Genomic DNA, 27,125 nt, shown 5'->3' on the forward strand with positions numbered 1-27,125 from the left:
CAATTTTAAGACTTGCCAGATCAACTAGACAACACTCACATAGTTGAGAGAGACTTAAAATGTTATACTTTTAAATGGTAGAGATTATCACATTTATATAACATTAGATTTCAGATTATCAGAAGTTAGAATGAGCAGGAAGCTCTGACAGCTCTGACTAGCACCAAATAGTTATAAACTTTGTTTCATCACTGCTCATTTACGTATTTTTATTCAGTTTCTCAAAGTTTCCAAGAAAACACTGAGCAGGGAATCCCAGCTCATGGACTGCAACATCAGAAGAGGAGGAAATGAAGTTTAACCCAGTGAGGAGACTGAGGTGTGATGGTGTACATCCTGCCTCATTCTGTTGCGCATGGCACAATCCTCTCCCCTCTTTCACCACGCACTTTTCCCAAGGTTTGGTCCCTACTCACATCATACACATGCTCCCAAGCTTCTCCACCTTGGCACAGCTGATGCTCCACAGAGCATGAAATCATCACCTGACTTGCCCAAGTGCATCCTCTCCTCAAAAATACATCCCATCCTTCCCATTCCAAAAGCCAGAACATGACTAAAACAGGCACTCATTTTCACTGAGAAAAACAGGGGGAATAAGCCCCAGAATTAAAGTTTTTGCATTATTATCACAGTTCAAATATCCTTAACTAAATGTTAGTCCCAATTCCTCGGTGCTTCCAGAATGCATCAGTGTTTTCTCTTCAGAAAAGCAGTTTACTCCTATTGTCAGGACACAAACTTTAACACTACATACCAATCCAAGTATTCAACACCTCAAATTCAAGCCACAAGCAAGCAGGAATTGAATCCAGTAGCCCATGACTGAGGCATGAGTCTCCCCTCTTGGGAAGACTGCCCAGTTGGAAACATGCTCTTGGAAGCACTCACTGGAGCAAAGGCCCAGCCAGAATGCTGGCAGTGCTCTGGTATGCAAATTACAGGGGAAGCTCCAGCAGAGCCACCAGAAGCACTGCAAATGCTGCTCTGGGAAAAAGGAGGAATTCCTGACAGGCCACCTGAAATTCCAGATGGTTAGGACTCAAAAAGCACATTGGTTTTGTGTCCATTGGGTCACTTAGGAAAACAAGACAACCACAAGAGGATGACTTTAGTGGAGAAGGGAAATGCTCCCTGCCCTTACCCACCCACACCTACAGAGCTGCTTTCTGGACTCGTTGCTCCCAGGATATAAAGGCAAATCTGCTGTAGATTAGGTTTCAGAAGGAGCATTATGTTAGAAGCAAACTCATAAGTATAAGGACAGGAGATACAGCTCCTTGATCTAAGCTGTTTAGGAAAGACTTGGATTCTGCCATTCCACCACTGTATACTCACTTCAATTTACTGGAGTCTTTGTTAGCTGAAGACTGTGATGATTTTGTTTCCTTTTCTGATTTAATTTTCTTCCTATCAGTCTCCTCCTTCTCTCCCCTCTAATAGAAAGGGGGAAAAAAAAAGGGAAAATAAAATTACTTAGGTTTTTAAAGTTCACATAAAATACAAACCATCGCAGCTAAGTTTGAATTATTTTGGTTATAAAAAGAAGAAAAAATACCTTATTGGAACCAACAAATTGCAAACCCACAGCACAGAAAATACAGATTACAAACTCATTTACAAGTAACCTAAAATGACATTTTATCTAATTTTGCGGGGATAGATTAATTACTTTGTAGTGGCAGGGATAGAACTGCTAAACCTGTTGCTGCTAACAGTAATCAAAAGCAAGGCACTTGCATGTGACTTAGATCACACAGATACTCCAGATGTGCAGGGGGCTTGGTTTTTATCACCAAAATGCTGATATAGGTGAAATTTTAAAGCACTGGTAATCCAGGGAGCTCAGAGCTGGATGCAGCACTGCAGGTGGGCTCTCACCAGAGCAGAGTAGAGGGACACAACCCCCTCCCTCAGGCTTCTGACCACACATGTTTGGATGCAGCCCAGGACACGTTTGGCTTTTTGGGCTGCGAGCACACTCTGCCGGGTTCTGTCCAGCCCCTCATCCAGCAGCACCTCCAGGTCCTTCTCTGTTGGAATGCTCCCAATGAGTTCTTCTCCCAGCCTGCACTCATGCCTGGGACACAGCCAGCTTTGTGTCACTCACAGGGGTGTGCTGTGACAGAGTCTGCCTCTGGCAGGGTGCTCAGGACAAGGCTCCAGCGCTGAGATCACATCCTTACGCTGTTTTTCAGGTTCCACACTGCCACAAAAGATGTCTGACAGCTGTGCCTGACCCAGCTGGCTGCTGTGAGGCCTGAAGCCCCAAGGGCACTGAGGCACTGACAGAACTGACAGCCAGGCTCTGAGGGGGGTTTCCCTGCAGTCAGGCACTGAGATTGCAAGGGAAGACACGTCTAACATCAAATAGCTCCTCTCCTCTGTCTCTTAGACAACAGGAAAAAATGTGACAGATTGACTGCCTGTTTCCCTTTCTCCCACTGCTCTGCAAGAGCAAGAATTTCTGGGTTCTCTGAGTTTCTTCACCATTTCCCTGCTCTTCTCAATTCTCCCTCACAACTACAGGAAATTCATAAAATGGCAAAACTAAAGGAAACCCAAACCAAGGTTATTCACCCACCCGTACTGAGCCACCTGCTCTGTGAGGAGGACCAAAAAGGGAGTCAGGACTGAAATATCCAGAGGGAATACCCATTCCCCACAAGGCCTGCAGCCAGTTCTTTGTGCAGCTGACCCAGCTGGCTGGAGGTATATTCATAGTCCCCTTTGGGAGTCAGCTTTTCAAAAAACACTTGTGAGCAACCATCACCTCAGTTAAATAAAGAGCTGTCTTGTAATTCAAGGGAAAGCGACTGCTACAACTGGTTTTATTGTCTGAGAAAATTGGGATTTCAAGAAAGCAGAGCAAAAATATATCCTAAAATACCAAAGCATGTTAGACAGCTTACAGGGCTTTTCATTTGCTCAGGAGGAGATTTGTGACCAACAAGAAACATCTGCAGAGTTTTGATTCACATTCTCCTTGATAGGAGGATAATGGCTTTAATGCCAACCTATGAAGTGGGAAGTCCACACAGGCTTTTCAAACACCACATTGGTGTTGTACAAATCCACCTCCCACTCCACCTCTCACCTTCTTCTTTGCAAGGGGCTCCTCAGGAGTGTCCGTGGCTTTCCTCTTCAAGTCCTGCTTCCTCACACCAGGAAGGTCCTTGGTCTCTGCTTTCCTTGGGTGCCCATGTTTCCTGGAGGGCTGAGGGACTTTCTCCAGGTGACAGAGATCTATTTTCACCACGAGGTGCTCACGGCTTGGAGGATCCCTCACTGGCGACAGCAACTTCTCCCCAAGAGGCAAGGGCAATTTCTCCTTGTGCAAATCCTGAGGCCTGTGGCTGCTGGTCCTGATGGGGGTTGTGCCCTGGCCCTGAGGAAGGGGACTGAGAGCATCCCGTGCCTGGGCATCCCCCATGAGCCTGGGGTCCAAGAAGGGTTTGGCATTGGCCTGGCGGGAGCCCTTGTCCTTTCTTTTCTCAGAGGTCTCTTGAAGCCCTCCTGGTTTCAGCTCTTTTCTGGCACTAGATTTTGTCTTCAGTGTTTTTTTGACTTTTGGCTTGTCCCTGAAGGACGGGTCTGTGACCTCCAAGGGGCCAGGCTCACTCTCCACCTTCAGGCCTCTCTTGGGCCCCTTGTGCACCACCAGGGGCTTGCTGGGCCTTTTGCTCCCCACACTCTGCCGGGGCAGGGGCTCCTCAGCGGGACCAGGAGGCTTCTGGCAGCTGCATTTGGTCGGAAGAGGAGCCTCCTGAGGAGCCCTGGCCACTGAGGAGCTCTTGTGAGGAGGCTCCCTCAGCTCAGCCTGCTGCTGGGAGGAGTTGCTGCTGATGCCCCGCTCCTGCTTCTTGCCCTGCTCAGGTCCATCCCCACAGGCAGTGTAACCGAGGCTCTCTGTTGGCACTGCTGGTGGGTTCACCTTGCTCAGCCAGTTGTCCAGCTGCCACTTATTAGAAGTTGGTGGCTCAGGCTGCAGACAGAAAGAAAAAGGGAGGATTCAAAACTGATGCCTTTATGGCTGTTTCCATCCTAGCACAGCTCACCAGAGCCCAGGGACTGTTGCCTAGAGGTCTCAGAGTGTTTGCTTTTGCATGTGAAGGACTGACTACAAACAAACAGGCCAGGGGCACTAACTTGCTCCAGAGCATCATGGATGGACAATTGGCTGAATAAAAAAAAGGACAAAAAGGTCAATGGCAAGTAGCTAGGACTTTATAAGTATTTTCAGGACAAACCAGAGAGAATTTAGTAAAAGAGCACCTCAAAACTGCCAGTGGATTGTTTTGCATCAGTTGTGGTTTGCAGACACAGCTATGTACTTCCCAGTGGCCTGAGAATGTTTTGCAAGCTGGAAGAACTGTTTGAAAGCATGGGACATGAGCACTTCTGCAGCAGATTTTTTAAAAAAATGCTTGGTCTCACAATTAAGAAAGCTTAAGGCACCAATTTGTCTGCTTTCCCCAGTAAGAGCCTCAGAAATGCCAGTACAGCAGTATCCAAGCCAAATTCAACAGCAGCAAGACAAAGCATATTCCAGCCCTTCCTGCAGGTCTGGTCCCTTCAGCTGCAACCTGGGAGAAGCTGAATCTGTCACTCAGGCACAGCAGCTGCAGGGAGGCAGCAGCTCCTCTTAAATTATCAGGAAACTGGTCTCACCCTATTACTTGCCCATAAAGGCACCCAGAAATCCTGCACGGACAGAGGTGGGCCCCACACAGCCCAGCTGTGCATTCCATCTGTGCCTTCTCTTGCCTCCCCAGTGAAGGCACTGATTCCTCCAGGAGAGCTAGACAGCTATGCCAAAGGACATGGGGGAATATTTCCAGGTCAGGCATCTGAAAGTCTGATTATGTTGGTACTAAGGGTTACAAAGGTTGACAAACTCTAGAGGGGAAGCAAAGGGCAAGAAAAGTCAAGTGATGCAGCAAAGATGTCATGGGGACACCTGAACAATGACAGCATTTCAGGTCTCCTGCATTGAGACAGCAGAGTGTGAGGTAAGGGGATGTGTAAGCAGCCTCTGCCTTTTGTTTGCATTCACCTCAGGTGCTGGTGCTCTTGGAGGGTCGTTTCCTTCACTGTCACTCGAGTGGCTCTCTGTCTCCGAGTCTGAGGAACTGTCTGAGTCACTGGTGCTCCCTGACTCCGAGCTGCTGGAATGTGCTGATGCCACACTCTTGGGCTGGGACTGTAAGGAACTGCAAGGCCACCATGAGATAAAATTAGAAAGCAGCATGGCTGAAGGTTACTTACTTATTATATTGACAGAGCAGTATTCAAAAATAAAACTAAACCCCATGTTTTGGCACTGAGATGAGAGGGGAGAAGGCTAGAGAAATACATTGGCATACTTAAAAAAAAAAAATAAAGCACCAGAATACAAAATTGCTGGAAATAATAAAACCTTCAACTCCAACCCAGTCAAATATGTAGGCAGGATGCCAGTGCTACAATGTGGAGCTGCATTTTGCCAACGAAAGTTTAAAAAGCACCGAAACTGCCCAGTGCTTTTCTGAAAAACCCAACTCTCAAAATGAAAAACTTCAAATAAAAGTGAACAAGGCAAGAACATATATTTCAGGGTGGTTTCTGTTTTATCTGTTCTCCCCCTTAAGTTTTCACTTCATCTGTGTTACTTGGTCATGCTGCTGTAAGCAGTTCATTAATAGCCACATCAGGCAGCAGCATTTCTTGCAACACCCTGCTCTAACAAAAAGTGTTTTCCTCCGCTCCACTGACAATGGAGTGGATGGAATTCAGGAAGAGCTGTCCCTTTTATGTACAGTGTTTTTCTTTTGAAATGGGCTTACAAAACTAAAATGTAGATATTTAAGTTAATTTTTTCCACTTTGGTTTTCCACATCAGTATCAACACATCTGTAAGAGTTGGAGGCAAGTTCCTTGCTGATCCAAGACTGATATCATGAGAACACTCGTATTTCAAGAGTTTGCAGAGACACAGATCATGCCAAGTATTGGTGTGCTCCTCTGCAAGTCTGACTTTGTAGACCACTCTTTTGCTTGAAGAATATATATGTCAAGCAATTAAAAAAAAAAAAAAAATCAATGTCAGTGCTCCCCTATAGAAAAAATTTTGAGCTTTTCCATCCTTTCTTCCTCAAGTGCTGGCATGTGGCTCTTCAGTCTACCTTGAATATTGCTTCTGACTAAAAATACATGGCAGGAACTGCTTACAATCAGCTTCCTTATCAAGAGGAGCTGAAGCAGCCTCAATGAGTCTTCCTAACCCTTTCCTGTTCTTTACCCACTTAGCTGTTTTGGGCTTCCTTCTGAGCTAAAACTGGACTCACATCTCACGCATCACCACTACAGCTGAAAATCCCATTAGCTGCAGTGTGATCTACAGGCACACTGGTGGAGGGGAGGAGGAGAAGAGAAAGGAGCAGTTGAAGAAATACAGTTCTGGTTCATAGGCAAAATCCAGCATGCCTGGATTATTCATTTCTAATTGGAGCTTTCCTGAAAACCCTAGACAACTAAAGCTGACTTTCAAGAGCAGCCAGAAACCACAGTCTGTAGCTACAAGAGAAATCAGGAACCCTTACCCTCCTACCCCACATATAAAAAGCAGTTTTGTTTTTCTCCTTATGTGGTCTAGCTAGTAGTTTGGGAACAAACCTGTACCTTGGAGGAGCAAGTGAAGAAGGTGACTTTTCAACAACCTGTTTTGTTCATAAAAACAAAGAGGAGAGGGGGAGGAAAGGTTAGCTCAGAACTCAGAACAATGCAACAAGTGGTGATGTTTAAAGGGAAGTCTGTGTGCCTAGTGTATAAAACAGCTAAAACCGACTTGGTCGTCACCACTCTCTTCACTATCACTGAGCTGCAGGTCGTCCTGGAGCATTCTGAAAGACAACCAGAAGATAAATATCAGCCAAGGCAGACACATTTTGAAGCAGCAGGCACTGAAAAAGATTTGTTTTGTACCTGCCAAAACAAACCAACCTCCCCCATCCTTTCTGAACATTTGGCGTGCTCAATCTACTAAACCCTGCCATTACCTGAAATGGATGGTTAAAATGTTTTGTTTTGTTTTTTACTGGTACAGTAAGAGAGTTTCATGCTATCAGCCTGCACTGACTCCCCAAGGGACAGAAAGCATCAGGAGCTGTGCATGTTCACACACTCTGCTCTCAGGAGCTGTGAATATTTCTTCTGTCCCGGGGTTCTCATTTTGCTGCTCAAGTCTCCTATCATACGCGTGTAAATCAGTGCCAAAGTCAAGCCTATTTCCTCTCTTCTCAATCAACTCCATGCTCCTGCACATCTCAGCAGTATTTTTGAGCAGTTCAGGTACTCAGGGCAGTTTGCAAGTCAGGAGGCACGGGCTCTGTTTCACTATTGCTAGAGAAGAGAGCAGGCTGCCCACAAACATTTCCAAAGCATCATTTAGTCCTGTGCCTGCAGGTGGTAACTATTGTTTGCAATTTCAGTATATTACCAAGGTTCTTAAAAAGCTGGAAGGGAAGGAGAGGGACTCAAAGCTCTCCCAAAATGTTATCCCCCTCTCATGCAGGCATCCCAAAAGAGTTGACAAATAGGCAGGTAAAACTTGGCCATTCAAAAAGTTATTCAAATCTTGAAACTAGCTGGCAATTGACTCCTCAACCCAGAAAGTGTCTTTCCAAAAATGGGATCAAAAGCTTGGGAGCTGAGAAAGGGATTTTAATCAACCAGATCAAAACTCTACTTATTTCAATCTCATTTCAAACTAAGGGCTTTCTCTGAGAAATTTTTCTTATGGCCAAAAAAGAAAATAGGACTCTGACCCCTCATGACAACATGTTTTATAGCAAGAAAACAACGATAAATGATCCCCAGTGAAACACATCACCCTGGAAAAAGAGGGAGAAAGTTGGAAAAAGCCGGTGCTTTCTTTTTTCAGGCATTTTGATGCCATTCCCCTGTGATCTACCCTCCACTGCCTCATTTCCTCACACACCTTTTTGCTGGAAATCACCTCTTGCCTCTTCATTTAGAGTAAACACTGAAGGGAAGCACTATGAGACACCACCTTGGAAAAGGAGAGCTCCAAATTTCCTACAGAAGGCAAACAGCCTGCAGCAATCCTGCATGAGCCAGCTCTGCTTGTGAGCCAGAGCCCAAGCTCACTGCCAGACAGAGGAGGCACAGAAATGAAAAAAGGACAGTCACAGTACAGGCACTCGCCACACTTCTGGGCAGTTTGGCTGGGCATTTACTGGTATATCAATTAATACTTTTTTCTTTTACAACTCCTAAGAGGAAGGAGTCCTTCAAAGGTGGTAGTGAAGAAACTTTCAGGGATGCTAAAACAAGATGCTGGAAGGTTTTAAGTTTGGTTTTGGAGTGGGGGTTTTTTTTGTTTATTTTCTGGGTTTTGTTTTGTTTTAAGAATTGTGGACTAAAGACTTATTTCCTTTAGAGGTAAGAGGATAATCACAGAATCATAGAGTGGTTTGGGTTGGAAGAGACCTTAGAGATCATTTAGTTTCAAACCCCTGCTGTGGACAGGAACATGCACAGGCACTACCTAGATCTCTTCAAATCTGATTTAACTGTTTGTAATAAAAAGGACTACCTTTTCCACCTGAGCTGCTGGTAAATAAAATGCATCAGCATAAAAGAACACTGCAACTACTTATGCTCTATTTGGGATCAAGGAGGAACACTAAAGCTTCAAGTCATACTTCTGCAAGGGTAGACAAAGCCAGTTTCCCCAAAACAGGTTTTGACAAATTGTTAAATGGCCTAGTTAAAGCAAATAAATCTGCCTTAATAATTTTAATGCTCCAGTTAGCTCAGGAATTAATAGATGCCAAGGTTTAATTTGCAGCTTATATACACACCATTAATCTCCCTAAAGCTATTTAAAGAGTCCTTTTAGTGAGAGAAGCAGCACTAAGATTATCATCACTTGCCAAACAACCTCACTGAAAGCCCAGGCTTGGTCCCCCTCTGCTAGCCAGGTTAAAGATGCATCTCCCCCTTTAAAAGAAGGGCTGCTTCCATTCCAGCAGTGCCAGGTGCAAACTTCAGGGCTGCATTCAAGAATGAAATCCATCTGGGAAATCCCTGCACGCTCTGAAAAGCTGAATGCTTAATTTGGGCACACAGATGCCCTGGGATTTCATCTTCTAATTAACCAGCACAATCACTGTTTGTTTTCAGCCAGCTACACTTTGCAACACAAGCCACTCCAGGCAGCTGAATTTCCAGACAGTCACGTGCACTTTGAACAGCACAGAAAGGCAGGCCTGTTGTGCCAGAGAAAACAAGAACAAAAAGAAAAGGGATGCAGCACTTCAAGGGAAAGGTGTAGAGGAAGTCCTTGGGCAAACTTCCCTTGGACACAAACCCAGGCCACCTTATTCCTCCTGCTTCCACTGCCTTTGCCAACCATGGGCTCACACATCCCTTGCAGATGAGCACTGGGTCTGAAGTGCCTGGCGAGGATGCTGAGCAGAGAGGGGATCATGGCTAAGGACAGAGCTCCATACCATGCCAAATTTACAATTCTGGTCCTGTGGACTAAGAAAGGAGTCTTCCAATCCTTGTCTGCAGGAAAAGTCTCTTCTCTCTCAGCTGCCTGGAAAACTGAGTAAAGGGCTAAAGGGAATTTTACAAGCAGCTGAGAACTGAAATAATGATGATGGTCATATGGTAGCTGGGAAGGAAGGCACAGCCTGGAGCAGTTGAAACTACTGGTTTTAGTAGTGCAATGAAAATTTCCAGACGTCATGGAGGAGGAGCAAACTGGGGTGGATGAAAGTGAAGCAAAATAAAGAAGAGATTAAGGGAGTAGCAGATAGCTCAGCAAGACACTATCCCACACTCCCAGTGAGTGAGGGCTCCTCTGCATTATGCTAGAACGGTAGGAAAAGGAATGTTTAATTGACCCTACAGAGCTTGAGTGAAAAATTCTACAATCTCAACCAAGATGAGGACATGCTTTTGCTCTTACTTGTGACTAGCCCCGTTTTGTTGGTTTTTAATTAAATGATTTGTGATAATGAAAACAAGTGGAGTAAGCTCTGTAGTTTGCAACCTTCCACGGAAGAACATCTCATGGAGTAATGAGATCTTTATGTATCATATGAACTGACAGACATTAAAATTTAATGGTTCAGCAAGTGCCTTGCACATGGACCCTTGAGCCTTCCAGACATGGAAAGATTGCTGTTACTCAGGACTCAGAACCCTGCAATGCTGCATGTGGCCAAGTTAATCCTGAAAGATTAATGTCAGCCCACACAAAACTGCTTTCAAGCAACTTCTGTAATTAACCTAATTAACAGATAACCACTTTCACCTATAAGGACAGCACTAACTTATTTTATCTACCAAATTTTTTTTCTTTAAAATTTTAGCCCTGTTTTTTACAGTTCTTATAGGTGTAGCTTTACTACCCCTCCCAGGCTTCAAAACAATATCCAGGATCAATCAGATTCAGTTTGGATCCATTGTAATTTATGTCAGTTGTATGCGTTATTGTAGGTTGAAGAGTACAAAATTGTGATGTTAAATAGCCCCAGATTAAAAGAACAAAATAACTTTAATCTGGTGCATTAATAGTTGGGTTTTTTCTGCAGTTTTGTTTTGGTTTTAACACAGTCATTGTAATCATGATAAGACTTAATGGACATGGCATTGTCAGGTTATCAATAGGACTGGATGATCTTAAAGGTCTTTTCCAACCTAAATGATTCTATGATTCCATCATGAAACAATAATGTTTCTGTTGGTGAAAATTCCCTGCATTGGAAGTTCTCAAAGAAAAGTCAGACTGATAAAATCTTAATCTTCACAAACATCAAGATTTAGCTCTTTTCAGGTTCTTTTCATTAACTGCACAGTAGAGAATTGAACAGGGTCTGGTTACTTACGATGTTCTTGGCTGAGAACCTGGCAACGTTTCTGAAGAAGGTGCTCCATACTGCTCTGGAAATCAAAAATGAATAGGTTGGGTTTATTTGCCTCCTTGTAGCCTGTTTTACCCTGTGGTCTCTGAGCACGAGATTAGACTCATCACTTTCTTCTAGGACATAATCGTCATTCAGATTATTCATCATTCCAAATGTGGTTTCCTAATGAAATACTGTTTGTCCTCTGATGAACAGCTACTTTAATGTCTAGGCAATGAATGTACACAATCTTTTGAGCCATTTCTAAATTCATTGCTGTTCAACAAAGCAGAGGAAACCACACCTCTTAATCAATGTAAACATTTGACATGTCATGTATAACACAGAACACACAAAACTATCTGTCAATACACATATTGTGTGTTTCCTTTGGGTATCTACTTACTCTGATCCTTTGCTACAGATCCTTCAGGTTGCAATTCCTAGAAAAAAAGGATAGAGTGAAAATTGAGAATAAAATAAATGAGCTCTCTCGTAAGAGCAGTGTACTGATGATTTGTTTTTCATATGTTACTTTACTGTAATAAACATTTCAATTAGCTTGTCGAAGTGTCCAATAGTCTAATCTGGCCTGATGTACCTTAACATGGACAGAAATGATAACGTGCTACTGTCACCAAAAACATTAGGGTTGTTAGCACATTAGGGGTATGTGCATTCTTGAAGAAATATTTTTAAAATTTTATAAGAGCTACCAAACACTTCTGTTTAACACAGTCAGCAAATATTTCTGTTCACAAAAAGTTTAAATGTATTTTGTGCTTCAGCAGAGATACTTAAAATGTCTCAGAAAAGTAGCTATATTTGAAGGCCACAATTACAACAAATGTCTAAGTTGTGGAAGCACTTTTTATTCCTCCCCATTGTGCTTTAATTTATCTGACTACTTTTGAAGGTAATACCTCCTAACAGCCCGTATTTATGGAAGGGAGACAAATTCAGACAGAAAGAGCAAGAGCCAGAAAGCTCTCTTCTAGTTTATCCAAAGCCCTGGCAGAAAGAGGGTGTCTTACCTTTGCTGGGAATGGAAATTTGGAAGGCTCTGCTTTAGTAGGAGTATTAAGAGCTGTCAGGGGAGGTGGCCAAGAGCGGGTCATTTCCTGGAAAGAGATTGAGAGGAGCAGCTATCAGGATTTTTGCTGATAGGCACAGAGGTTCATTTGGATCTACTTCTTCATGCATTTTGGCATGTTTCCCCATGGCTGCTACAAAAATAGCAATATGCACTACCAACAGGCAAAAATACAGGCTATGCCTGGTGAAACACAAAAGGATGCCAGACCTTCAGGAGTCCTTCTCGTGCTGCAACCCCAACCAGCACAGGGCAGCCAGTGGGCATCTGTGCACAGCTCCCCTCCAGCTAAAACACTGCCCCAACAGCAGCTTCTGGTGAGCAATCAAAGCATCAGGATTTTGCAACCTCAAGCAACAGCAAGGGAAGTGAATTGCAGAAACCAAACTGTTCCACCAGGACTTCAGCATCTCAGAACAGCATTTGACATTAAGGAACTGTCTCCTTAAGATCAGCACCGCTGGCTTGTGAATTCCAGAGCACTTTCACACTGTGCACAGGGAAGGGATAACATGGCCACAGCCAGCTGGAGCCTGTGCACTGCTCACAGAGTCAGTTCTGACACAAGGTTACAGCATCAGATGTGGCTTTGCTCTGCCTGAGTGGACTGGAGTTACAGTGAGGGAGCAGCAGCAGTGCCATGCACTGGCAGCTGGGAGGGACACAGGTGTGTTCCTGCTTAGGGCCACACTGCTGGGGCTGGCAACAGGGACATCAGGCAGCATGTCCAGAGCCTTTGGAGGAAGGGTACATGGGAATGGTAGCCCCCGGACTTGATGTAGGAGTAGCTCTGGCTGTCTTGGATGACTTGTCAGTCTGGAACTGCACCAAACTGTATTACACTTATGTACTGATAGAAAGACTGATCTTACAACTCCAGCTGTATTTGAGGCTGACTCTTATCTTTATTTCTCCTCAGCACATCCCAAAACTAGTGACAGCTACATCTGCTGAGTGAGCAGAAGCAGAGAGATGTTTTTTCCCCAACCATTACCTTAAGGCATGCAAAATCGAAGCAAACACAGAGATCTATTATTTAAGAATACCTACCCTCAAAATTTCTTCAATAGACTGCACATCAATAGGGTTGGTTTGCTGTAACAAGAAAGAAGGAAGCAGCATGAGTTTGTTTGGGTTTTTTACCAACTGACATGAGAAAGGCACACACTCAGTGAACATTTGCTTACCAACAGCTCAATAAATTTCATGGAAGTCCATTAGTAATAAAATGCTAGTAAGGTTTAAAATCCCCATCAGAAGGGCAGTTAATAATGGACTTCTAAAATGCCTCTTGTTTTCAAGTCTTTGGCAGAGGTGACTGGAGAGTCCACCAAGATGCTCTGCCTGGAATGGGGTAAAACAACTAAAACAATGCCACCAGTAGCAAATGGTATTTGCAAAGCTACTGGTGGTAAATGGAAAAGGGGGCATCACAGTCCTTTTGGTGCTGAATGAGGCTGAAACCAGTCTGACTCATCAATCCCAAAGTTAAACATCCTGATAGTGAGATGAAGATGTGGTAGGCCTGGTAAAGTACCTGATAAAGGAACATTCTACTGATACTACCAATAACTTATCTAAAGCTGCTGAGCTGACACAGCTGGCCTGAAGAGATCTGACAATCAATCACCTGATACAATAAAAGCCCAGTCCTGAATCTTAACATCAGGGTCTTCTAACATATCCCTTCTTGGAGTATATGTGTGCTTCCACACGCTGATGTGCCCCAGCCATTGGGAAACATCACTTCCTTCCACAGATCAGATTCTCATCTACTAAAAAGGCATGTGTTTTGAAAGTACCTGTCATTTACATGTCTTTTCCTAAGTGATATCATTAACAGAGGCTGAAACAGAAAACAACGAAAGAGCTGAGTTGTTGTAACAAGCAAAATGCTTGCCCAATCAGTTTCTTGTCTATAAATAAGAAATTCTATGGAAATGTCCAGTCACCAGAGTAACTGCTGAACGGGAAAGGCCAGGAAGACTTTATTCACGTTGGACAGTGAGCTAGAGTGCCCAACCAGAAGGATCTTCCCCAGAAAAAAGTAAAGAGCAATGCAAGCAAACATTTCAATAAAATCCAAAATTGTCATCCTTGGCCCCTTCACAGGAAATCCACCCATCTCTTTCCCACATGCCGCACTATTTACATTGGAAGGAGAAGAGGAGATAAGGAATGCCTTTTCCATGCAACCTTATTTGTCTGAGTCTACATAAAGCTCTCATTGAAGCAGTGCTTATTTGACAAAGCCTTGAATTTCTTCAGAAAATCACATATGGAGGGCTGCTTCTGACCTTACCCAAACAAATGAAAGCTGAGGCACAGCCAGATTAGTCACACTAATGAAAGCAAGGCCTGCAGATGTGTGCCACAGCAGACAGGAGGAGGGGACATGGAGGGCAAATAGCAAGGAACCACCACATGGCAAGAGACTGGAATGCCAAAAAAGGCACCCCTTTTCCTCTTTTTCTTCTCAGCAGGCTTAACCTGGTAGCTCAGCCTAATTTACTTCTTAATTCAGTAAGTGGTGAACAGCAGGCACATTCACTTGCATCTTCCTGTGTAAAATGCTTCAGAAACTCCTGAGATATCCCACAATAGCACCACAGAAAAAACTTCCCAAGAAGCTGGTAAGAAATGAAGATCCTGCCTGGACAAAATATTTCAAAATTCTCTCTCTATAATGGATTGATTGCAACAAATCAAAATCAGTTTACTTCACCCATTTCAGAAATTTAAGTTTTATGAGGTGATAAATGATGGCAAAAGTGGAATGCAATTAACCTGAGAATAAGGGAATATCTGTAACAGCCAGTCTGGACCTCTCTTACCCTTGCCAAACAACCCACATCCCCCTTCCTAGAGTTCTTTCTGATGAGCCTGAAAAGACTTTGACATTGATACAGGTTTACATACACAGAGTATTTATAGTTCAGTTGTCAGGAGGATTTATTGTAACCCCCAAGGGTTCAGTGACTGGTTCTTCACAGGTCCAGGGGCTCAGCAGAAACCACTTTCTTCCTCATGGCACAAAATTTAAAGGAAAACAAACACATGACACTGAGCAAGCACCACACAAGTCTGCAGAGGCAGCATAAGGTCCTCTGTTTTTGTTGGGTGTTTTAGGACACCATTATCAAATGCATGGTGAAATGATTGCTCTAGAGATTACAATCATAGATTGTTTGGGACATGCACTGGGTCAGAACTGCACCAAAACTGGTCAGCTGTCTGCATGGGGGTTCTGCTCTCAGGTGTAATTGTCCCTGTGCCCCAAACCTGTAGGGCACACCCCCTTTCCCTGCATCCCAGCTCCAGTGACCGAGGACACTTCCTCTTTTACCAAGCTGTGAATCTAATGCCTGAAGGAGATGGGCTTTTCTGCATCCAGAGTGTGTTTTTCCCTTTTCGTTTCTTTTTTTTGTTTTTTCTTTCAAGCCACATCTTGGCTGTGTTTCAGCTTGTTAAAGCACTAAACCACCATTAAACCACAATTACCACCCAGCAGCAAGGGATGTCCTTGCCAGCTTTAAGAGAAGAGTTCAGGGGAAAGGAGAAATACGGTGCTGCTGCAGAAAGAGTTACAAAGCCATAAAGCCAAAGAAATTCCTGAAAGGAGCTCAGCTCCACTGAGGACTGTGGGTGTAGGAGATCAGATATTCTGCATTGCTGTCTATCCCTGCTAGCACTTTTACATCCCTTCCTGGGAACAGTGTAACATGCTCCCCACAGACAACTCCAGTTAAGCCTGGTGCATATTTGCTGTCTGACACTGACATCTGTACAATCCCCAGCTTGGATTTCCTTATGCCATATCCTCAGTCTTTCAATTTGGGAATGACACAGGCACCTCCGCATGTTGCTTACAAAATGTTTTGATGGTCAAGGTCAAGCACAATGATGGGACATCCAGAATTCTTGGCTTGCTGGGTTTGGTTTGCCTTTTTAGAGCCAGTGCTCCCATCCAAACTGATGCTGTGCTTCAATAACAGCTAATTCCCGCAGCAATAATACTAATTTAATTACTAATAATATTAATAAGAATACTGATTTAAAAGTAAAAAAAGGAAAACAGCCACTGAAGGATTCATTACTACTTTGATCATGAACTAAAAAGGACTTCAGGCCAAAATAATTTCAAGCATCTACACAAACATAAGAAGCCCTGAAAGTTACTTGAGGAATTAGTCTGTCTTTACTACAACAGGCATGAAGAAATGCACAGGTGCACATACCCACAAAAGAAGAGAGGGAGATCCTAATTTAGAAAACAATTTAAAATCTGTGCAGGCACTCAATTCACACTGCATAGCAAGTGTGTGACAAAACTCTCAGAAATACTCCCATGCCCTCTCCTCGCGAGCAATTTCAAAATCCACGCACTTTCATGACCACATAGCTCTGCTCACACCCTGAGCCTTGCACTGCTCTGTTAGGGAATGAATGAGGAAATCAAGACAATAAATTAAAAACCAAACCCAAATCAAACTGCCCAAGGAACCACCAGGCATGCCAAAGGGATGTCCCACTGGCCCTGATAATATGTGGGCCATAGCTAGTACAAAGAATACGCAGTGGTTGTTTTGAGGGGGTTAGAGAGTTTCTAAGGTTATTTCTGTTTTGAAAGATATTCCATTAAAATTACAGCACACACTTTCATCCTACTCTGTCACATTGCCAAGCGGAGCTGAAGGACCGTGTGGCTCTCACATGTGGAAGTAGGGGGCTGAAGCTTTCTCCCTGGTCTTTAAATAGCTTGCCTCATCAGGAGGCTGTGGCAGAGTAGTTTCAAGCAAGATGTCAAAAAAAATCGCCTCCCAGAGAGAGTTGGCCATGCATTATTTCAGAAGCCACCATGTGACACCGCTGAGACACGCGGCCTCAAACAAGGCCAGCGGCATCAGAGCACACAGAGCATGCAGAGACAAGGACAGGAGGTCTGGAAGCAGACATTAACTGGAATGGATACAGGCTGCCTCTCAGGCAAGTGTTAAGGCATTGCAGACCTTTCTGTTCCTTCTCATCTCGGTAATTTCCACTCAACTGCTTATCTCTGTTATTTGCAAGCCTCTGCTGTCACAGCCCACTTGGAGTTGCCCCCTGACATCCTGTGCACAAACAAGCCCCTTGTTTCTCCATCTCCATCTTAAGTGAAGCTGGTGCTGCAGGTACCCAGGCAGGGTAGGAGAGGAACAGCTACAGCTCGAGTGCATTGCCTGGTATCTCCTAATTTAAACTGAAATGTGTGTGTGTACAGCTCAAGTATGCCAGCTATTGCTCTTTGCCTGATCTCAGACTGAGTTATTAGCACCAACAAAAACCAAGCAAATGCTGCAGCAACAATGAGAAAAGCCAATTATGAGTTCCATGCCCTTCATTCATTCGGTTGTCAGGTTTTTCTTTGTTTCCTAATGAGAGCTTGCCCCTGCAACTATCAGCAGAGAGGGTCACCAGCTTTCATGTTAAAAAAACCCAAACAAACAAACCACATTCTCAGCTGCTTCCCATTTAATACTATGCTTTATTATATCTATTATACTTTAATATCTAGTTTTAAATTTATTTTTTCATGTCAACTGCAGAGTCATTGCCACGCGAATGCAATGAAGATCACAAAACTGCATACTTCACTGCGTGAAGGCTTAGTTTGAAAACAACAGGCAGGACAAAAATCAGACTGAAACCTACCATCCTGTCCTCACTTCACCCATCTGTACTCAGCCAGCCAGAGCAGGAGGAGATCTTGCATATTAGATGCCCTCTCCTCCTTGCACACAAGTCACGCTAGCAATAGCAAGCCAACTTACTCTCCAAAGCAACTTCTCATTTGTATTTTTGTGCAGTTAAAAATCCATCCTCTCTGTGCTATAGACAGATGCAAGATGGACACACACAGGGCATGTTTGCAAAATGACCCAGCCAACAAGAGAGAAGACACATTTTAACCAAGCCTCTACTAGTCCTGATGATGGACGCAGTAATGTTCTGCCATGTATTGAAAGAGGCTGCCAAAGCTTGCAGCTCAAACCGTATTGTTGATCGACACAAATACATAAACATAAAATTCATAAAAGCTTTCACACACTATCTTGAGGAACACCAGACACCAAGCAAATCCTCTGCCAAGGCTATTTAAATTTAAATGTTCCATTTCACAGAACATAAGTTCTACAATTATTTTCATTTTACAAATCTGCAGTGCCTCTTATATTGTACCAAATATTTGCACAACTTGAAAATAATAATTTAAAAACCTTTATAAAGTGGGTATTTTAAATTATGAGAAAAACACAAAGAAAACCTGCCATACAGTCAACATATGCTTTGCTACCAGCAAATTTTCTTTTCCCTAGAAAGCACACAAAGTCCATTTACACTGCTGCATTTTCCCATGTGCACTGACCTAGTCCATGGCCTTGTATTCCCTGAACTAAGGATCAGGGATATTTTAATTGCTTGTAGCTAAATGGACTGGAAACAATAGAAAACAACTTGGTTTTGAAGCACATCCAGGTAAAACTTAGCAACCACAACAGTTCCATGGGGCATAAAACCACACTTTCATTTCCAGCCCAAAGGTTCCATCTGCACCCAAATTTTCTAAAAAAACACAACTTTCTCAGCTCTGGCATTGACAGCCACTTGGGTGAACCTGGGAAAACATCACTGTAGCAGCTGCTGCAATAAAAAAAGACCCCTGCAAACCACTGGAGATGTGACTACACAGGGGAAACAGGAATGAAAAGCAAACAAAACTATCAAATTGGTGTCAAGAAAAAAAAGATGAAGGTAGGTAGTCAACATAAGATTTTTTTTTTTTCTGATTTCTTTCATTCTAAGAAGTTGTAGAGATTTGGGGTTTTGTTTGTTTCCATTTTAAAATTTATGCAAAAAGTATTAGCACTTTTAAAAGGAAAATGGAGGAATTAGAGCTAAAGCTTAAAAGTGTAAGTTTTTGCACAGTTGCCTCTGAGCTTTGGATTAAGTCAATTAACAAATCAGGCTAAAATGTGTGCAAACACTTCAAAGCAAACTGTATTTTAAGGATGAGACAATCCCTTCCTTGACTTCACAGTTCCTTCATATGCAAGTGTGGGAATGCTTGCATATATTTAGGTTTTCCTTGGTGCTATTTTTCTATTAAGCTCAAAAACATTTCAGAAATATAGAACAAAAAGGGACTTTCATTACTGCCATAAAACCTTTATAGACATAATTTGTTTAAAATCTCAAATCACATAGAGCTCAGTATGTCCTTAATGACTATAAACTATGGCTACAGATTTTAAAGGCCATTTTATTACAGGGAATATTGTCTGAGGTTCCTTTACTACTGTAAAATAACATAGAGGTACTATTTGGCAGCAGAGTCCCTCTAACAACAGCTTGAGCTGTTTCAGGAAATTCAGGAAGCTGCTGTCACAGAACAACAAATCCATGAGAAGGGAAGGCAATTTTCTCAGCAGGTTGCCCAAAACTAGGATTAATTTTCACAGGAGAAATTATCACAAGACACATCCTTTTTTTTGGCACAGAAGAAAGCTCACTCCATTTCAACAGAAACATGACAACCACAACAACAACAAAAAAAACCCCAAACATAAGGCAGAATACAAAAGGACAAAAAGAGAAAATTAAGCACAAACAAAACTGGAATAGCTGAAATTTTATAAAAACCTTATATGAGATTCTCTTTGTGGAAAGCAGTAACAAGGCAGCACACAGTGCAGCAACTGTAAGAAATACATGTTTGGGGATGCACTTGCTTGAGTTATGTGCCAGATTCACGTAGTCAGATGGGTGGGTTAAGCTATGGAGAATGAGCAGAAACAAGCAACACATCCTGGGTCCCCCCTCTAACCAACTTAGTTCTTCAACCTAATGGAGTGAGACTGGAATAATTCCAGCAAATCAAAGCAAAGCTAAAGAAGATCTGCTTGACATTGTTTCCAGTGTTAGGTTTCACTTCTGTAGTTCATGAAAAACAAAACCTATTTATGTTTTTTGCTGTATGCACACTAAAACAGTGCTGAGCACCACAGAATAGTACAGAAGGATTCTGTCTTATCCAGCCAAAGTCTTCAAAATTACACTACAAATACATTTGTTTTCTCATTTGTGTTTATGCTGTTTGCTTGAAGTCACAAGACTTCATTGTAGACTACAAATCCAATCTACCAGTCTCAGAATCCACAGGAGCCTTCCAAAATAATTTCTCTGGGTGCTATTTCAGGTCCTTTGTGGGCACCAGGGTTTCACCAGCAGCTCACCTGTAGCCAAGTTCCCTGTGGACAGTTCCACAAGCACATTTAACTCATTTGAGTACACTCCTCTCTTTTCCAAGGCAACACCAAAGTTATTCCACTAAAAAAATGCCACCCCACCTTCTCTTCTGCTTCTGCCCACACCTCAACTCAGCAGTCCAGCTCCAAGTGAAGACAGCAGCTCCAGCCTGTCACCGCCCTCGTCGCAGGTTTGAAAACAAATCAAACCATTCCCACGAGCTTTCTTCAGCTGACATTGAATGATCCTGGCAATTTAAGCATTTTACATCAAAATACTCAGCAAACAATGGTTGCACTGTCCTGTTCCTGCGTGGGTGCCTGCAGGAAATAAAACATTCTTTAAAGATTTTACACGCTTTTCTAACCCTGAGATGGATTATTTTGCCAAATCTAAAAATAAATACACGAGCCTCCTTGTGTTCAAACGGCGTAAGAAAAACAAATTGCTGTTTTGTCTTTCTTTGCCTGAAGTAGCCAAGGGGGTTGTGTCCTGGGGGAACAGGCTGTTGATATGTTTTAATGAAGGATTCATTACAAAACCTGAGCTGCTGACAAAAATTTGTGCATCTCTTGTTAGCCTTTGCCTAATAATAATATGACTGAAATCTAAACAAAGTAAGCATGGAAGTTAAGTGCACATCACCTGTACATTGCCATGCAGACCAGGACTCCAGCCAAGGCTGATTATCTCTCTAGTAAATTGCTCTGCATAAAGAACCTTCACACAAGAGCACTCCTCCACTGCAATGACCATCTGTACAGTAGCTCTCAAGAATCTAGTTCTAACCCCTTGATTCCACAAAACTTTGTTACCACCTGTCCCCTTAAAGTGTCTCCAGTAAATAATCTTTAATACTGCTTAAAGTGAATCTGTAACTACTGTGTCCATAGAAGGCTGAGGTTGTGTCCCCTTGTTCCCTGCAGAATGAATACACAACTATCTTTCAATGTAAACATTTCAGTGAGAGCAGCAAGCCACTGCTTCATGTATTTTCTCATTTCCAGTACCACCTCATGGCAATTTATGCTCATAGATATACTCTTACAGTATTTTGAGTAGCCTGACTCTAGCCTACTCCAGAAAAAAGCTGGTCACTGCAGCTGAAACAACAAAAGATAAGAAAATAATAACTATGTTTGTTAAGACCATCAAGGAAATTGCGGCTTTTGATTGTGAGAGGTGTCCTGTGGTTCTGGAGATCACCTCAGATAATTAACTGCTGTTATCTCTCAGAAATACTTTCCCTTTCCAAAAACCCCTTTCCCCTTGGAAAACAAGCCGAGTTAGATTTATGATGGCAGTGGTGGCACTTGGTGCACCTCCCCTTAATGATTCAGTAAACAAGACTTGGAGATGCAAGCTCTCCCAGCTGTTTGAAAGCACCCTCCTGCATTACCAACACTGCCAATAAAAGTTTGGGAAAAAAAAAAAAAACCAAACTGAGAGGAGAGGAGGCAGGCTGGAGCCTGGAACAACATCACCCAGCACAGCTCTGTGCTGCTGCTGCTGCTGCTTGGCACAGACCACACACCCTGGAGGGGAGCTAAAAGGCATCAGTCCCCAGGACCAGTGCATCAAAGGAGAAGGCAAGTGGGAGGGACATGAATAAAGGGATGCTTGTTAGTACATCTAAGGATAGTATTCCCAAAGGAAAAAAAAAGAAGAAAACACATGTGTTGAAAGGATAAGAATTGTATCTCCCTCCCTAAGAAAATGAAGTTCTTAGCACACAAAGAGCCTGCATGCTATTTTTAAACCTAAATGGAAATGAAAGAAATATCTTTAAATGCTTCCAAACCAAGGAATTTAACCTGCAGGGAAAAAAATAGCAGGATATCCTTTTGCTTGCAAAGGCAAATATCACTATTGTTTTATAACTGAACTAAATGCAAACCTCCCCATTTCTAGATTTTATAATTGGAACAGCAACCAATGGTTTTGTGGCTGGAACAGCAAGGTGCCTTACTATTATCACCATTATCATGTCTACACAGATGGAAGTTATCCTCCCCAAGACAAATATTGGACAAGTCTCTTAGAAGCTCCCTATCTTGCTAAAGACAATGGGAAACCAGAGCAAGTCCTGTTCACCAGTTACCTGATCACTCTTCAGTTTTGAATGCTAAACAGTGACCAGGTAACTGAAAGCAGCCTCACTTGAAAGCAGCTTAACTTATACTTTCAGCTGTAAAAGCAGTGTCCGAGGTTGACATGGTCTGCTCCCTGGAGATGTTTGTTATTACTCAGCTGAGCACACACAGACACTTTCATCCTCTCCTCAGCAAACAGCTTTGTGCACTCAAAGAGCTCACAGCACCCTGAGCTTGTTTGCCAGGTGGGAACAGAGGCAGGGGCTGGACAGAGCCTTCTAGAACCTTCTTTGCCTATGCTGTGCCTAGAACCAGTCCACAATATTTAAAATCTCTATATAGAAGACACTTGCCTTTGTCATGACTCAACATGTAAGGTTCTTAAAAGACATTTTTATCATTCCCTAAATGCTGCACTAAAGACTCCAGACAGTGTTCCCCAGAAATTCTTTATGGCCAGGCTTACACACTGCAGAGCTGTCACATGTAATTTTTATCTGCAGCCAAGCGAAGCAGGAGGTGCTGCGCTAACATACCTGGCTGGCATTTGAGAAGTGATCCTTGTCAGTCAGGTGTAATGGGAAGGCTACAGGCCATGAGCCTCCCAGGCTCAAAAACCTATCAGAAAGCAAAGCAATGCTGAGAGGATGGGAGAGGGTCAGGTCGATGTTTCTTTCCTTGTTTGTATAATCTGAAAGGGAAGAAATGGCTTTTTTGCTTATTTAACATACTGTCTGAATGGCTTGTAATCAAAATCCAGACAAGGAGATAACTTGATACAAGAAGTATCAAGACACTAACCTACCTCTGCCTAAGGAAAAGCTTTCTCCATCTTTTCCTGATGCATCCTAGGGACAGCAAACTGGAGAAGACTACAGACATTTCTAGATTTTCTGTATCATTGTCTCACTGCCCATAATTTCCTTCATACATAATTGCTTAAATGATGCCAACATTTGTGTGAGAAGTTCCCAAGAACCAATGGCAAAATACTCAAATCATTTCAAGTACTTCAGGGATGTGAGCAGGGAGGTTCATAATTTGTAGCCATGATGGATAGGGCTCAACACCTTTGTGTACTGTGACTTTTTTATGTCCTCTCAGGCAATGTCTCTACATTGTAATAGTTTCACACACAATCCTTAGACTCCTGAAAGCTGGACAAGCATTTCCTTACGTGTGCACCACAGAAGATTCCGAGGAAATGTCTAAGGAAATGTCTAAGGGAAGGGTAGAACATACCCAAGGGGTTACTGCTACCATAGCAAGCAGAAAAATAAATACCACACTGCTTCTCCTCTTGCTTTCATTATGGAAAAATGTGCAATATTATTGTAGCAACATCAACACTGCATTGACAAAGAGGAGCAGGAATGGACCTGACCTGCACCAAGGAGGCAAGGGATGTTGTCTGCACTGGTAAAGCACAGATGGCATTCCTTCAGTACACCCAGGCAAGGATTAACAAAGCAAAACTGCAAAGGGACAAGCAACAAGCAAAATGCTTGCTTCAAATGAAAACAATCACACTGAATATACGACACCTTTCACCTTTAGAGAACAGATGGTCTCCAGCCAAGTCTGAATTACAACTTGGTCTGAACAGCAAGCTGACAGGCTGACGAAAGAAACCAAAGTATTCCTTGTATGAGGAGGAATAGGTTGGTAGGATCTGAATCTAACGTAACTTTGTCTCCTGTTACATGAATTCGCTCTATATCTTCCCAAACCTTTAGCATTCTTCATAAGCCACTGCTATTCGAAGCACAACATGCCTAAGTCGTGTTTAAAAAAACTAATGTTCTTAAACCAAGCTAAAAAAATAGAAGCTTTAGAATAAATAGATACCACAGTGTTGATAAGGAATCGTTCCACACATTGGTTATTTTACAACAAACTTGTAAAATGATCCATCGCTCTGCCAGTGTGCTCATTCTACAGACACAGAAACATGCTTGTAAACACAGACAGCAGTTAACCTTAAAAATCATGGGGAAGTGCTCACTCACTTCTCCCCTTGGGGTGCTTTCAAATCAATAGTGTATTAAAATAAGTACTTGAATTTAGTCTTGAATTCAAGACAAATTCGCTTAAAATTATCCTAATACAGAAACTGAATTCTCTCATCTCCCAAGAAAAAGAAAAAAATAAATATTGCTATGTTGTTGCTATTCTTTCTAACTTCTAGCAGTGAAAAAGATCTGAAAACTTTAAGTAGATTTTTTGGAGTTCTTTAATGGTCAATCTTTTCTTTTGATGTAGTGAAGCTTAGTAAGCCAGCCAAGAGAACATTTTAGACTGTAGCATAACCTAAGCTACATGGTAATCTCTTGAATAGAAAAAGTTACTATTCGTCTTCAAAGGAAAGTGCATATTTGAACAAGTCACCCAAACTGGAGTTTCTGTAAGTAATGGGAGTTTAGGTCAAGTTTCATAACTGGTTAAAAATTATTCTACAAGCCAAGTACTATTGAGGTCTATTTCCTTAGCAGCCAAAGCAAACATCACCCTTGTTCCTTCCTCCTTTGATTCCAGAAAAGCTCCATCTGAAGCACAGGCAGAAAGGCCAAAGTGGCTGAATTCAATAAGCTGGAAAAGAGGGACTCATAGAAGGCTGTAGTGTCTTTTATTAGGTGCAGGCAGCTGTGGGGAAGGAAGGGGAACAGAGGACACTTTCCAGCTTCCAGCCCTTGTTGGGTCTGAAACAAGCACAAAGTGATGTCACAGCTGCAGTTTGTCTCCCTGTGGCTGGGTACATGTAAAAGAAGTTGGGTGATGGCAGAGCCTCTCTGGGAATGCACCCAGACGTTTTCTTGGAGCACAACAGACTGCCAAGATCACGTCTCTCACTGTTTGCTACCCTGGTTGCATGCAAAAAAAGAGCATCTCAATATCTAATGACATTTATGAACCATTTGATCAATGGCACAAATTGGCAAGAAATTGTAACACTGCTAAAGTAGTTTGGAGGAGAAATTGGTGTGTTGAAAAGCAGGAGATCAAAAAGTTAGGAGTATCATCTTTTCCAACAGGGAATTAAAATATTCTGCTGGCTTAAAACAATAAAGCACTATTTTATCATCTAAGTAATAAATGCTCATCATTATGAAGATAAAAACTGGCATTTAAAGCTTGGGAGGGAGGATGTTTTAACATAATTCAGACAGCAACAATGTTAGACATCAGAGAAAGTGAAAAATGAGACCTGAAACTTCAAAGCACCAAAAAACAACACAAGGAACAAATAAGAGAGGCATAACTCATATAGAAACAGACTCCGCTGAGTAGTGTGCTGGGGCAGGAACACCAATACTTGCTGACTTCATTTCAAAAGTTACCATATTGCTGTAGTCAAGCTTTGGTGAGCTCTGGCAATCACGTGCCCTAGCCAGGACCATCAGGAAACCCTTCTCCATGCAGGACTGTACCAGCTCATACAAAAAGCAGGGGAACTCTTCTCCCCTTGATGCTGGTGTTCACAAAAAACCAGAGTTAACCAATACCTCAGTGAGGCACCTTCCTGCTGCAGCACCCACGTGGGGCAAGAGCACTGCGATGTGCCCAAGAAGCAAAAGCAGTACCACCAGACTTGTGATAACCCACATCACTGTGCTGATCTACATTCCTATGGAGCATCCTTAAGCTGCAAAATGCCACTTCCACTGAGGCTTACTGGTAGGTAGTAAAAAAACATGCCATGAAGTAAGAAATACAACACAAAGAACATGGTGAACATATCCCTACACTCAAACAAAACAAAGAATCAGATCAAAGTCCAGGAGGTGCTCAAAGTAGCATTAGAAGAGTGTTAATGTGATGACCAATAAATCACATGATAAATGATAATGATAAATGATAAATGATAAATCTTATGTTTCATTCCTGAAAACACATCTCTTGAATAAGACACCAGGAGTCTATGGCCAAAATAATTCAGAGGCTTGAAACAGGCAGATTCAGTCTCTGAGGAAACATCTCCAGTAGTATTTGGGACCACCAAAGACCTCCAGGCTGGCACTTACCTATGAGGTACTGCTTGGCCAGGGAGGAGCACAACCCCACTCAGGTGTTTTAAGACTTGCCTCATTTATAAGCTTTTTCATCCGTCAGTAACCAGAGAAGTTAACTCCATTTACATGAGGCAGCCTGTGATTATTACAAGACTCACTGAAAACACCTCCCTCTCCCTTCCAGCCCATCCTTCAGCAATCTGCTCCCAGTCAGATGTGAAAGGCAGACCCAGACACAGCTTCCACTGGACTGGGTGCCTGGCTGCGTTTCACCTCGTCCCGCTGAAGCCAACTGCTGACCCCACCCTGGCACCGGCTGTGTGCTGCACTTACCTCTGTGAACATGTCTTACTGCCTTCCCACATGGCAGGGCAGATTTCCTGTTTTCATACATTGCCTTGTCAGTCCTAATCAGTGTCAATAGGTTATGGTGTCTTTTGTGCTGGCGGCGTCAGCCCTGACAGGAAAGAACTTTTAATCTCTTCCCTCACACCGAGCCATGAGAAGCTGCAGGCGCTCCCAGGCATAACTCCCTTGGCTCCTCTCCGAAAAATTCTCTCAAGCACTCGGTTGCTTAGCAATATTTGCCTTCCCCCTGTACGGTTCAAATTGGCAACATCTGTCCCTTTGGCACTTTCCACTTGTGCAAGAAACGGTGCAGAGAGTTTCAGAAATCTACAGAGAGGTTGGTGGAGGATGATTCACGTGAGCCATCAGAAGTGCT

The 27,125-nt window shown here is 42.9% G+C and overlaps 1 protein-coding gene across 1 annotated transcript in view; it reads right to left on the minus strand.

Annotated features, from left to right (window-relative positions):
* Window positions 1-27,125, minus strand: part of AFF1 (ALF transcription elongation factor 1) — a 76,558-nt gene that overhangs the window by 19,149 nt on the left and 30,284 nt on the right. The window contains exons 4-12 of the mRNA XM_083861673.1: window positions 13,063-13,107; window positions 11,954-12,040; window positions 11,326-11,362; window positions 10,902-10,956; window positions 6,827-6,881; window positions 6,661-6,698; window positions 5,057-5,213; window positions 3,098-3,985; window positions 1,339-1,436 (exon numbers count right to left, since the gene is read on the minus strand). Of these exons, the coding sequence (XP_083717799.1) occupies window positions 1,339-1,436; window positions 3,098-3,985; window positions 5,057-5,213; window positions 6,661-6,698; window positions 6,827-6,881; window positions 10,902-10,956; window positions 11,326-11,362; window positions 11,954-12,040; window positions 13,063-13,107 (1,460 nt within the window). The remainder of the gene's footprint in view (window positions 1-1,338; window positions 1,437-3,097; window positions 3,986-5,056; window positions 5,214-6,660; window positions 6,699-6,826; window positions 6,882-10,901; window positions 10,957-11,325; window positions 11,363-11,953; window positions 12,041-13,062; window positions 13,108-27,125) is intronic.

Source organism: Zosterops lateralis (genome assembly GCF_965231275.1).
Source record: "Zosterops lateralis genome assembly, chromosome: 5".
In the NCBI taxonomy this organism is placed as follows: Eukaryota; Metazoa; Chordata; class Aves; order Passeriformes; family Zosteropidae; genus Zosterops; species Zosterops lateralis.